Consider the following 13,745-nt stretch of genomic DNA (forward strand, 5'->3'; position numbering starts at 1 on the left):
TGATTCAGACCCACGACCACACTAACATAAATAAGAAATGACACACAAAGCCCCATTTCTGAACGAACCGTCCGTATTAAACATACGTCATCTCAACACATTCACACTATGAAGCATAGGTGGATCTCATTACAATGAGGCACTATTAACCGTTCAACCGCAGAAAAGGCTCCATATTAACAGTGACTGCGATCCTCCTTATTACATATCCATATTTCTAACGCTGAAGAACAAACAAGTCATGAATTCACCATCACGGGTACAAAACGATACGGCTCGGGTAATGGGACCAAACACACGCATCTGAATTGCCAGTAAACAAGCAGGCAAGGCTCCAAAAACAGAAAGCTCAACTGACCGACATACAAAAACGGCCAAGGCTCAATACAAACAATGCACGCCGTAAACTACAACGGGCTTCTCACACAGCACAGGCAAATCGATTACAGCTCCAAAACAACACTTCCCAAATACTGGACATACAACGACGCGCCTCTCAAACGGCACAAGCAAAAGATACACGTCACGGACATCAACGACAGACACCTGCTAAACGCTTGCGCCAGTTAGCTGACAACGCGTTCAATAATGAGTCCACTATTCAGTAAAATTCATTGGGATTAATGAATGTCATTTGCAATCATTGTCATTCACTTAACTTCCCTGAAGAAACAACTGGCAATACAAGTAATGAATTTACACGTTGTTGTCAAAAGGGTCAAATTAGACTGCCTCCTTTACATTCATATCCTGAATATCTACAGAAGCTTCTAACTAACGATGTACCTGAAAGTACAAACTTTATGAACTGCATTAGATCCTACAAATCGCTATCCACTATGAACATGAACAGTAGCAATGCACGTGGCATCCGTCTTGTAAAACTGTTAATTATTGATGAATGTACAATGGCATCCAGTCACTTACTCAACACCATTGATAAACTTCTACAAACGTTGATGAATAATAATATTCCCTTTGGAGGAAAGGTCCTTTTATTAAGAGGAGATTTTAGACAGTGCTTAGCTATTGTTCCACATGCCATGCGCTCAGCTATTGTTCAGTCCACCTTAAAATACGGAGACAATTGGCATTGCTTTCAAAAGATACAGTTAGTACAAAACATGCGATGTCCAGATCCAGATTATAACGATTGTTTATTACAACTGGGAGATGGTACACTCACCAATACAGATGGACTTCACCCAGATATTATTACAATTCCTCAAGCCTTTATCTGCGACAAACTTAGTTACAGAGATATTTGGAACAGCGATCTCATTAGACCAAATACCCCTTTTAACACAACACACTATATTATGTCCAAAAAATATTAATGTGGATCACATAAATAACCATGTCATTGCATTACTTCCTGAAGAGACACAACTCTTTCTAAACTCTGACAAAGTTGCCTCTGATGACGACAATGAACATCTTCATTTCCCCTTAGAATATTTAAACACTATTAACCCAGCCGGATTACCACGACACAATCTTAGCCTTAAAAACGGAACAATAATCATGCTATTAAGAAACTTTAACACTAGACAGGGTTTATGCAATGGCACACGTTTGGTCATCAACACCATGACACACAATGTTATTCAAGCGACAGTTCTTATAGGATCACATGCTAACAATACTGTTCCGATTCCTAGAATTGACCTTACAAGTTCTGACCTGAAATTACCTTTTACACTTAAACGGCGACAGTTCCCCATTAAACCTGCATTTGCCATGACCATCAACAAATCACAAGGACAAACCATGGACAAGGTTGGCATCTACCTCTCTGAACCCGTTTTTGGACATGGGCAACTTTATGTGGCCTTCTCACGAGTTCCACGTTCATCTGACGTTAAAGTTAAGGTTATAAGTGCTCCATGCCAAGGAAAACTCATTCAAGGACAAGACACCATCTTTACTACTAATGTTGTGTACAAAGAAATTTTCCAATAAACCTTTACACTGTGCCACACACTTTATTGTTTGCTTTCTATATGCATCGTCTACACCTTCACACTATGCTATATCTCATTCATACATCACGCTCTTTGTCATTTCCCAACACCAGGGGTTGGCGAGCGAAGCGAGCAGGGGGCGGAGCCCCCTAGTCATACAGAAAACAAGCTACGCAGATGATATGTTTCTGCTCATAGAGTCAAAGGAAGGCCTCAACAGCGTAATCATTGAAATAGCAGAAAAGTGCAAAACCAAAAAAGACAGAAACCGTGGTTGTAACAAATAAAGGGTACAAAGAAGTAAAACTAATGCTAATGAAAGAATAAAGCAAATAACTAACTTCCAATATTCTGGAACATGGCTCAAAGAAAACCTGAAGAACGACATTGATGCTAGAGCTGGATTTGCCAAGGCCAAACCAAGTTTCTGGAGAAACAAAGAGTTGATGAGGACAAAGAAAATATTGTTATAAACACAAGTCTGATCTATTTTCAGTATGGTGCAGAAATATTTTCCCTTACAATTTATCAAAAAAAGAAGATCACAAGGTTTGAATAATGCTTCTAATAATTAGATGTTGGACATATTCACAAATGAGTAGCTACTTCAAAGAATCAGGGAACTAAAAGTATATTTGTTAGCAGGAATATTGTAGAGAAAGTTTCAATTTTTCAGGCACATTGCAAGGAACTTAGCTGGAAAGGAGTTATGCAAGATTGTGGATGAGAGCAGGATAAAGAAAGGCAAAGGTCAAAGAAGAACATGGTGGATGGATGACATCCAGGAGATTATAGGAAACTGTGACACCAGACAGAATATTAACCTGGCAAAAGACAAGGCCAAGTGGAAAGCAATAATGGTAGCAAGGTTTCAAATTTGAAGTTCTCCTTTCACCACAAGCAGTCTTGTTAGTGGATGGATGGATGTAGTAGTCAGCTTTTTATTATAAGGTTTTGCTCAAATGAAGAAAAACTGACCTGACCTCTAATCAGGGCTCTCGAAAGACTGAGCGAGGAGTGAGCATTGGTAATCACTATGGAGGCTAGTGTGTTTAACATATATGGACAGGTAAGAAGCCAGGACTGTACTCTACCTACCAGGGGACCTCCCCAATGGCACATTATACAAAGAGTGCATTTCTGACATAAGATGGCAATTAGTGGCTCATAAGCCATTAACAGTTACCAAGTACCATTCTGATGGACCTCTGCCAGCAATTCTGTCTCCCTCCATTGGGTTTCTTTCATAATGGATCTTTCAGAAAGATTGTGTGGACAAGTGAAACATGTCTCAACCTACACTATATTCAATTCTACATACATGTCTGACTTTGTAGGCCAACTTTATTAACTGCCATTACCACACTCTCCATAGTAATATATATATATATATTGTGATGGACGACCGGCTATGGACTCCGGTCGCCACCCCCAGGCCGCTAGGAGCCCCCCTCCGGACAGCATATTCGTGCCCCGAGTTCCAGCAGGGCCTCATGGACTTTGTAGTGTTGTGACACAGCCCTGCTGGATACCTTGGGGGCCGCCAGGAGTCGCTGTAGGGGGGCTAGTGGGCTCTTGCATGCCCTATAACCCGGGAGTGCGTCACAGTCACGTGACTGGAGGAAGCGACATGCTCCCGGGATGAAAAGGACTGTTTACCCTGACCCGGAAGGGATAAGGACTTGGGGGTTTGGCCAGGAACCACTTCCGGGTCAGGGGCTATAAAAGGACTCTGGGTAAGCCCAGACATTTGAGCTGAGCTGGGAGGAAGGGTGGCAAAGTGTCTGGGAGTGTGGAGGATTGATTATTGATTGTTTGTTTATTATTGAGTATTGTGGAGAGGAGGGTGCTTTGTGCACTTATTTATATTAATAAATATTATATTTGGACTTTTACCTGGTGTCTGACGTCTAGTCTGAGTGTTCAAGGGGTCACGGAGACCCTTAATCTGCCACAATATATATATTTAATTTTCCAGCAACAACTCAGGGTTTTTTAAGGCACCAAATAAAATATTTATTCAGACCTTTACTATGACCACTATCTCATTTTTCTTCTTACTCCAAACAGATTTACTTACAATTGATGGCTTGCTGTTTTTATGGCATAACATCCTACTATATGAAGACACACATATTTACAAAAGTTTGAGGATATCTGACCATCACACCTGTATGAGCTTGTCGGACATCTCATTACACAACATTGGACATTAAGGTTAGGTTGTAGAGTTAACATTCATTGCAGCTATAACTAGCTATGTCTTTCTGTGTATGGGGCTCAGTTATGCTGGAATTGAGTTGGACCTTCTCCAAACTATTGCCACAAAATTGTTTAAAATGTCTTTGTATGCTGTACCATTAACATTATTCTTCAGTGGAATCAAGGGGCCTAGCCCAAATCCTGCACAACAACCCCAGACCATATTATTCCTCCACCACCAAACTTCACAGTAGGCACTATGTAGTCTGGTAGGTACCGTTCATCTGGCATCCACCAAAACCAGATTCATCCATCATAATGCCAGATAGTGAAGTGTCACTCCATAACTTTAAAGAACATTGTTCCACTGCTCCAGAGTTTAATGGGGGCAAGCTTTAAACAAGTCCAGCCAATGCGTGTAATTGTGGAATGTGTGTAGTTGCTTGGCCATTAAAACTCATTTTGTAAAGTTCCTGATGCACAGTAGTTGTGCTGATGTTGCTCCCAGAGACAGTTTCATACTCTGTTGTGAGTATTTTAATAGCGCAGAGACGATTTTTAGGCACTGTATGCTTCAGCACTTAGCTGCCCTTCTTGGTGAGTTTGCGTAGCCTACCACTTCATGGCTGAGTAATTATTGCACTTAGATTCCACTTCATAATAATAGCACTAACATTTCACTGGGGCAGATCTAGCAGAGGAGAAATTTCACATACTGACCTGTGGCAAAGGTGGAATTCTGTGTTCATTGAAAGTGCTCCTACTTTACTGATATTCAGAACTCTTTTAAAGACAAACCTCTTCACAAAGCATTTTAGGATAAATTAGAAATTTTACTTACTGTTCCTCTCATGGATGTTTACTTATTATCAGCACCAGAACAAATTTAGCATTTGGAGGCAATAGATTTTCACAAGGAGGCCAATGTATGATTACAATACAAATAAATGCAGCAGAATTTTTGATTCCCAACAAAATGCATGAGAGTATATGTGAAAAAGACAACAAACAGAACTTTCTACACAAAACAAAATTCCAAAAAGTTAACTGCAGTTAAATAAGCAGTTGCATTGATCAAATGTGTAAAGAGTGCACAGGCTCACACATACAGAAAACCCAAAATACAGAAATGAAATACAGTTCAAGGCAATGGAGGGTCATAAACCCATACCAAAACATTTTTGAATCTTGTTTAATTCCAAGCAGGGGCAAAATTAAAAATAAAAAAGAACATAGCCATAAAAATTTAAAAAAAATGTCTCACCTGTAGTTCAACCTACCAAGGTATGTTGCTAATAAGGCTATTAATGCACTGTCATCTCAATATTTAGTTATCAAAAACTACACAGTTGATGAAGTAAAACTGCATCATGGCTGATGTGAAATATTGATTAGGTTTATGCACATACACGGTATAAAAAGACAGCTGTTAAAACACTGAACTTACCATTTAAAGAGCTGATCTTGACAACTGAATATCTGTTTTAAGTTATGTTAAACAAAATTGTGGCTCACTGATGGACATGTGCAGCAACAGATGTGCTCAATAATTTTAACACTTAAGCTATGGTAAACCCCCACTTGGTAATAATTTCTCAATTTCTTTCAAAATGCTTATATATTTAAATATAGCTTCTGTTATGATATTTTATGCTCTCATAAACAGAGATTTTACTACAGAGTTATTTACAAGACAGATAGTAAAAAATGAAATATGAAATAAAACAATGATGCAAAACAAAAAAATTATGCAAAGAGAAACATTACATACACACATGGAAAGGCAATGCAAAACCATATAGATACATATCTAATTGTGTAATGCATAAATTACAGCACCACAGAATGTTTAACTCCTTGTAAAAAATATAAAATTGGAACCCGTCCATATGTTGCATAAATTGTTTCAGGAGGCTTTTAAGCTGAATGTGATTTGATTTACTGTATATGAGGCTGGCATGCGATAACAAGGCATAAACATTTTAACATGCAGGTTAGCCTTTTTGTCATAATTGTAAGGGTTCACTAAATTAAATTCCTGCTCTTTTCCTGTGCTGCTTTGAAGATATTCTGGGCAGACATGAATTGGGACCAGAAAAGGTGAGACAATGCCTTGAATGCATATTTCTAGGTTTAGTCTTTATTGATCTCTTTTTAGCTGTGGTCCCCAAAATTGCAATGAATTGCTGTATAGGAAAAATGCAACATTTTACATTTTTCCTCAAACAAAAATTTGCAATTAAAAATGTATATTTGGGAACAAATGCTTCTAGATAGGGATAGCCCCATTGTGCTGTCCCAATCAATTGTCAACTAACTCCTGGTTTTGTTAGGCTCACTGGTCTCATATTAGGCTCAATCTGATCTACTTTAATATGTGTCATGTTTTTGATTTTTAAGTCACGTTGGGTAAAGTTGTCTCCTAAATAATAATAATAATAATAATAATAATAATAAGTATCATCATCATTTGCAGATGACTTTTAATTCTATTTAAAACTTTAAGTTTTATTTGTAACTATAAAAAAATCACTTTCAGTCCATCTCTAACACACACACTCTCACAAACCTTGTCTTTGAAGGCGTACAGCATAATCCCCAGTGCAATTTCAGCAATGAAGATGGTGAGCAAAATTACAAAGAACTGGCAAAACAGAAATACAGAGAGTCAGAAACACAGTAGACGGCTGGGCATTTGCATTTCCCCATCTGACCACTAGAGGGACTCACCATCATCAGGAGACAGCGGTGCTCCTTCACAGCACCCAGGCAGCCAATAAATCCTATCACCATGGTTACAGCACCCAATACCAGAAAGAGATTGGCCGCAGAGAGGGATGGGAAGGAGGATGAGAGAGTGGCAAAGGGAGCTTGAGTGATTGCTAGCCATGCCCCCACTCCAAAGAGGCCACAACCTCCGAGCTGAAAAACAAGAAGAGAGCCATGGCAGGCCACGTGTTCAGAAGGTTTGATGGTAAGTGTGCTTCAAGCCTGAGCAGGCACCTAACAGCTAAGGCCAACAGTGGCTGTGTGACGTATGTAAGTAACCTGAAGCCAGGGTGGAGAGGGGTGTAACAATTGTGTAGGCTAAGAAATACAGAAGTGTAACCTTTACTAGATGTAGTTTACCTAACTTTCAACTTATCAGTTATTACGGGAGAAACTGTTCATAAGCAATAGATAACCCTTATACAGTGACTTTCACATGTATAGGTTATTAGGACAATTAAAATGAAAGAAAACAGAATGCAGTGGAGTTTTAGGTTTGGTTCCTTTTTGTACTATATCAGATTAAAACTGAAAAGAAATGAACAGCTTTGGCTAAATAGATAGATAGATAGATAGATAGATAGATAGATAGATAGATAGATAGATAGATAGATAGATAGATAGATAGATAGATAGATAGATAGATACTTTATTAATCCCAAGGGGAAATTCACAATATTCAAATAACAAAATTCAAATCTTGAGTAACATCATCTAAAATCAATTGGCTCCTCTGTTTGTGTACCTGAGACTTTTACAGAAGTACCACCTTAATTGTAGTGCCTGTCACAATAGACACTATTCCCACAGTGTTTTAGAGGTACAGTACTGCATAAATTAGAGAGGTACAGGAAATATAAGATATACAGTATTTGTACAGCCAGGTTTATGAGAAGTTGAGGTGAATGACTAAAAGTCAGGCACTGAGGCAGAGGCAGAATTTGGACGTGTGATTTTATGATTTTAAACAATAGACGACATAAACCACAGAAGAAACTCTGACCTTGTGTACATTTTCATTTGCATGTTGTAAGGTCAGCTGAATTAAAGCAGAGTTGTATCTGCATAAAAACTGTCTCAGTGGCTTTCCTGGTTCTACAGTGGCCCCTAGTGCTCACACTAGAAAATGACAGAGAGATGTTGTGTAATATAACCGGATCAATGTCGAGGGCAAAATCACTAGATGGGATACAATTACACAAACTAATATTTTCACCCCGAGTTAATAAATGGACAGGAGGGAACCAAACTCAGGAGGAATAGCTGGGTGCAGGACACTCAATATAAACAGCCCCGAGTGACATCCCTCTTAAGTGGGGCATCGAGTACATCAGAGAGCAATTAGATTATGGCCGTATTACAGTGAGTACACCAGAAAAGTAACACTTTGTGTAATATGGTGTCTGGACTACACAGACCAGAGTGCTGTAGAGAAGCTATAAATTCAACTATAACAGCTGCTGATCAGGCTGCTAACACATAGTGCTGGAATTGATTATTGTGGTGGAGAGATATATGAGGCAGTGCATTATGTCACCCTGTCTATTTAGCACATATGTCTATGTGTATTGTAATAATTACATTAAAGTAACAGTGCCAAGTCCATAATGACACCCACTCTTCTCTAACTGCACAGTAACAGATTGCCAACCTAGCACACCACTCACTGTTTGACTTACCCAGAAAATAAGGTTGAACAGAAACATGAGGTACTTGACACAGACCATACATCTTAGGGATACGGCCATCCTGCCAAGAGAGATCATTAGAACAATATTTAAGGATTGACCATTGGACATGAAATTATGAGCCACAGTTAGAGAGTCAAGACAATTCAAAAGCTTGTGCAAAAGATGGCTATCTGCTAAAAGAGGACAGGGCAGGGCAGCAGTAAGAGTCTAGGAGGTTTAGCAAGAGAAGAGGGAAGAAGAACCCACAGTGAAAGGTACAATATGGGCTTCAAGCTGAAAGGTCTTTGTAGGTTTTACAGGTACAACACAAAACTGTTTGATGGTTAATGGAAAAGAGGAGCACTGGCCAGAGTTCAGGCTATCAAAGAAGTTTGGGATTGCTGGTTTTCTAATTTTTATTAACAAAATACAGTAGATGCAAACAATGAATAAACTTAAAATGCCAAAACTTGAGGTTTAGCAGAAATATTTCAAATACTCGGACAATCTTAAACCTCATACATAATTCAGAAATGCAGTCAATGTCAAAGTTCTTGAGCCAGGTCAAGGATTACAATAAAAATTCTGGTAACACAGCAAGAAGATGAGACCTTTGTGACTTTGATAGATTGTCGGTGCCCATTTATGCAAAGCTTTAGTACAAAAAAAAAAAACTCTACTTGTTGATGGTTGAATGTCTTTAGGTGGAGCTCAAAGAGCACATTGTTGGGCAGCTTTGGTTTGGAGGGTCTGTTAGTTTACCACATAAAACATAACACATGAAGATTTCTTACAGTGTGAGCAGACAGAATCAACAGGAGCTTTGCAAGGCAGGACTCCATGATGCCAGGTAGATGGCAGCCTGGTTCACTTACAGAGGCAGCAGTCCCTTAGCATGGAAATCTCTGACGGAAAGCCAAGCTGCAGGACTGCAGATCAGTTTACCACACTGTAAAGCACGGCTGGTAGGGCAAAGCAAGTTTAGGTTGCAGAATGGGAGGTGCAGGCAATACAAAAGCCCTGACAACGGGTAAAAAATGAAGCATGTTTTATTTATAGGGCACTTGCACAAAACAGGCGAAATGCAGGCAAAAGGAGGGGCTAAGGGCGTAGCTTAAGCTTAATCCTGACACATAGCTAGAATGTAGTGCACAAACCAGTCATTGTACCAAGAACAGCGTGTTTACAAGAGTGGTGTGGCAAATGACTAGAGAGAATTAGAAAAGTGTGAAACTCCATGCTGTTCAATTCACACATTCTTATGTAGTGCTCTTTACAGAAGCAGACTCTGAGCGGTAAAGAGATTTACAAAAACACCATGAAGAGTATACATACAACAGCACATGTCTACTTAAATTAAAAGAAAGAGACAGATCCATAATATTATGAAATTATCTGAGTAGTGGTAGGTTAAAATGTGGCACATATCAAAATTGCCTGGGGTCTGTGTGCCAGATTCTGGTGGCTCCACATTAAGGTTATAGTTTTAGGTGTAGAGTGACCAGACATTGCAAAACTTAGCAGGAAACTGACATAATATCAGACACAGTTTAATTATCACACTTATTTTTAAAGGAGAATAATTTTCCCTGTAATAATTGACATAACAGTCTCAAGCCTGCTTATTACAGTGCAGTGACATAGGTGACTGGAGCCTATCCCAGCATCACTGGGTGCAAGGAATGAAACAGTCCTGGACAGAGCACCACTGGGCCTTCACCTAAATGGGTCCAGTTTCAAGTTGACAGTTAACTTGCATGTCTTCAGTAATGTGGAGGAAAAACTCATACAGACATAAAGAGAACATGCAAAATCCAAATGGACAATGTCAAAGCCCTAGATTCAAAACCAGCTCACATCTGTGAAGTAGCAGCCTTTCTCAAATTTCAGTTATAGTTCACTTCTCATTACAAGTAAATTATGTGAACATTTTCACTTCATAGTTCTGTGTATAGAACCTTACTAGCAGGACATCACTGCCCCATATTTAATCACCAATTTCTCAAAACTTCCATGAAGATCACTTCAAATGAAACAGAAAAGGAGTTACACAACACCTCCAGATAACATTATTAAATTCTACTTTTTGTAGTGATATTGTCAATAATACTTCTGACTAGTTTCAAAATAAAATGTTAGAGATTGTTGTTAGTTGTTGGCATCCTTTTACCATTTGTTGTCATTGTTGATCTATTGCTTAAGTGTTGTCTGCCTTGTACTAATAATGTGATCTGATGGACTATAAGGGGCCTCCTTCTAGGTTCGTGGAGTTGTCCTACATAGTGGGTAAATTCAAAAATATGAAAAATGTGGTTATACATAGAACTCTGTTGTTTTTTTTTCACTCATCCAGTGAGGCAGTAACAGAGTTCTTATGGAGCTCTTGCTAGCGAATGTCTGCTAAGGCATTATTTTCCCTGTAATAATTGAAGTAACAGTCTCAAGCCTGCTTAATCCATTGGTAATGGAGATTGTCCAAGGTGGCACATCTGACATGCCAGTATACAGGTATCCTAATGTGAAGTCAGAAACTAATCATGGCACGGAAGGACAAAAGCCAAGGGTTTTTGGATTGAAGTATAAAGTGTCAGAAGGGGCTTCACATGGGTAACTGGCTCGAGCTGGCTAATTGTTCACAGCAATGTCACTTTTTGAGTTGTTCTTCCTATTATTGTGTAGCAGAACTTGCCTTCCCCCTCCTGCATCCCATAATCGGTCCAGGTGGTCAGTCGATTTAGAAATTAAAGTGAATATTAATCACCACTTTGCATGTTCCAGCAATTCCTTCCTGTACCTCAGAACAGAATTCAACCAGGATATGCAGAGGCGTTACAAGCATGACACTGCAGCTACTCATAACCCATGGCTTTTTCAGTCACCACATTGAATATTTGTGGTAGATCCTGGAAATGTGATTCTCCCCCATCAGCAAGAAACATCATGATGGACTTTCATATCTCTTTTAGAATTCCAGATGTTGCCAAGATGCATTCAAGTTGTTCTGGAGGCACAAGTAATCCGTCAAGCAACTTTCATTCTGGGGTTTCCTTCTTTTTGGCCATTGCCTGTATGTAAGTGATACACACAGGTAACGAGAACATTAGCAGCAGAATAAGAATGGGAAATGGGAGTTGCTCCAATAAAAGGACAGTTTTTGAATGTTACATCTTCTTCCTCCACGCAATGTGGAACAGTAGAAAGAAAGTCAACTGAACTAGTAGGCTCCATCATAAAAACCATAAGAGATAAATCAAGGGTGTTTTATAGCCAAGTGTGGTCAAAATACTGCAATCTGAATAAAATTAAATTAAGTGACGTTGGAATCGATAAAACAAAAAGCAGTCTGACCCTCCCTGTCAAAGGCCATGACCTTCCGTGACAAACCTAAAAAGGGAAGATTGAACAGAGACCTGAACCATGCTGGTAAGAGCCTTCAGATTTCTTTGTGACACTTGATATCAGCGTTCAGAACAGAAGAAAGCCTTTCAGTGATCAGCATCCCTGAATGAACTGGTAAGACCCTGAGACAATATGGCTATTAGTTATACACATAAGCCACTTAGTTAGGGCTGGGTGATCTAGCCACAAAGGCTTGGGACTGGAACCTAAAAAACACTGAGACAAATCCCATCCACAACTCACTGCAAATTGCTTGAAAAAGCCACCATTTAAAATTTGAGCCTCAGTTCCATGTAAGAGACAGCTAGCACCGTGAGAGGTGCTGCATAAAAACTGAAAAAGTGGATTCTGAGAAAATTTTTAAAAATTACGGCAATCAGGAATGATCAAGAAGAATGTTAGATTACTTACCCTAGTCCTTAAGGAAAAGGATAAATTGTGAGTCAATAACGCTAGGATTTAGTAGTTACCCCTTTGTTATATATTAGAACCATGGCAGAAATGTCACACACTGGCACATTCCTGACACTAAGACTAATAAGTAATTTCAGGAATTTCTTTACCCCCAGAGTTGAGTACATAGAACTTGAAGCAGGCAGTCAACTGACCAAACTCTAGTTTGTACAGCGCCTTTGTTAAGTACATTACATCATATTCCTTAAAAAGAGAGTAGAAGAGACACAGTTCTGACAGAATTAAATAAAGGGCAGCAATTTATTTCCATTGTAACTATTATAAGCAGAATACACATTTCCTAAGCAGGAAACAGGAAGTTCGGAAGGCTGATAACAAAAATCCTCAAGGGAGAGGGAGGGGAGAGATTAACCCTTTAGTAGCTCTTGCCAGGTAAGAGGGAAAGCAAAGTGATCCACCAGTGTTAATGGCTAACAGCGAGGTTAGCAGAAAACTAAGCAAAGGCAAGGCAAAAGGAAGAGGAGATGGAGGAAAAGGCATCCTAGGAGACAAGAAAAACTGAAGAAATGTCCTTGAAGAAACAATTTTCTTACCTGCTCATTTACACTAAATGTCCTAGCTGAGCAGGAAAGCTTGGCTTGGAGCTTTGGGGAAAGCAAATAAGGAGTCCAGGAGACGTGACCAATGCAGATTCCGCACAGCTTTTAGTTCTGCCTGTCTTCCCAGCTTCAAAGCTCAAGCTTTAAAGAAAAATAAATAAATAAATAAACAAATAAAAAGACAACTCGGTCACATCTGGTTGCCTCCAGCAGCATGTAACAGTCTGTCCCAAAAGGCAAACTCTAAGCTTGACTTTTCTTATTGGCCAAAAGTCTCAGTCTCTATTTCTCTCCCCTTAATTCCTATTGCAGATCAGGAATGTTATTTATGCCAAATGGCTTCTTACTTGGAGATGACCAGACTTCCAACAGGAAACAAGAGAGGGGGGAGCTAATGAGAGAGCAGAGGGATGAGGAGGGGGAGCACCGAAATCTGAGCAGGACGCAAAGAGAGCGCCAGGCAGCCTGTTGACCAGTAATACATCACAGCTGCTCTTTGGAACAATCGTGTGGCCCAGTCATCTCCTCCACCCTTCCCCCAGTTTTATACACAAAAGAACCACAATGGAGTTGATTTCTGGGAAGAGACATCATCTGGAAACTTTTATATCAGGTCTGAGCTGGTCTCATGCTCCCCCTCTGGTGGAAACAATGGAGAAGTTCAGAGCTAAAGATGTTCATGGTGAAGCCCACTGAGTCAAGTTCAGTAAATAAGGCCATTACAATGC

At 39.5% G+C, this 13,745-nt stretch overlaps 1 protein-coding gene across 1 annotated transcript in view; it reads right to left on the reverse strand.

The window, feature by feature from the left end:
* The window catches only part of tspan4b (tetraspanin 4b), a 30,831-nt gene extending 17,454 nt beyond the window's left edge, over window positions 1-13,377 (reverse strand). The window contains exons 1-4 of the mRNA XM_028813512.2: window positions 13,012-13,377; window positions 8,615-8,684; window positions 6,897-7,088; window positions 6,736-6,810 (exon numbers count right to left, since the gene is read on the reverse strand). Coding sequence (XP_028669345.1) covers window positions 6,736-6,810; window positions 6,897-7,088; window positions 8,615-8,684; window positions 13,012-13,019 — 345 coding nt within the window. The 5' untranslated portion in view covers window positions 13,020-13,377. The remainder of the gene's footprint in view (window positions 1-6,735; window positions 6,811-6,896; window positions 7,089-8,614; window positions 8,685-13,011) is intronic.
* Between the last annotated feature and the right edge of the window lie 368 nt (window positions 13,378-13,745).

This window comes from Erpetoichthys calabaricus, chromosome 11 (assembly GCF_900747795.2).
Source record: "Erpetoichthys calabaricus chromosome 11, fErpCal1.3, whole genome shotgun sequence".
Taxonomy (NCBI): Eukaryota; Metazoa; Chordata; class Cladistia; order Polypteriformes; family Polypteridae; genus Erpetoichthys; species Erpetoichthys calabaricus.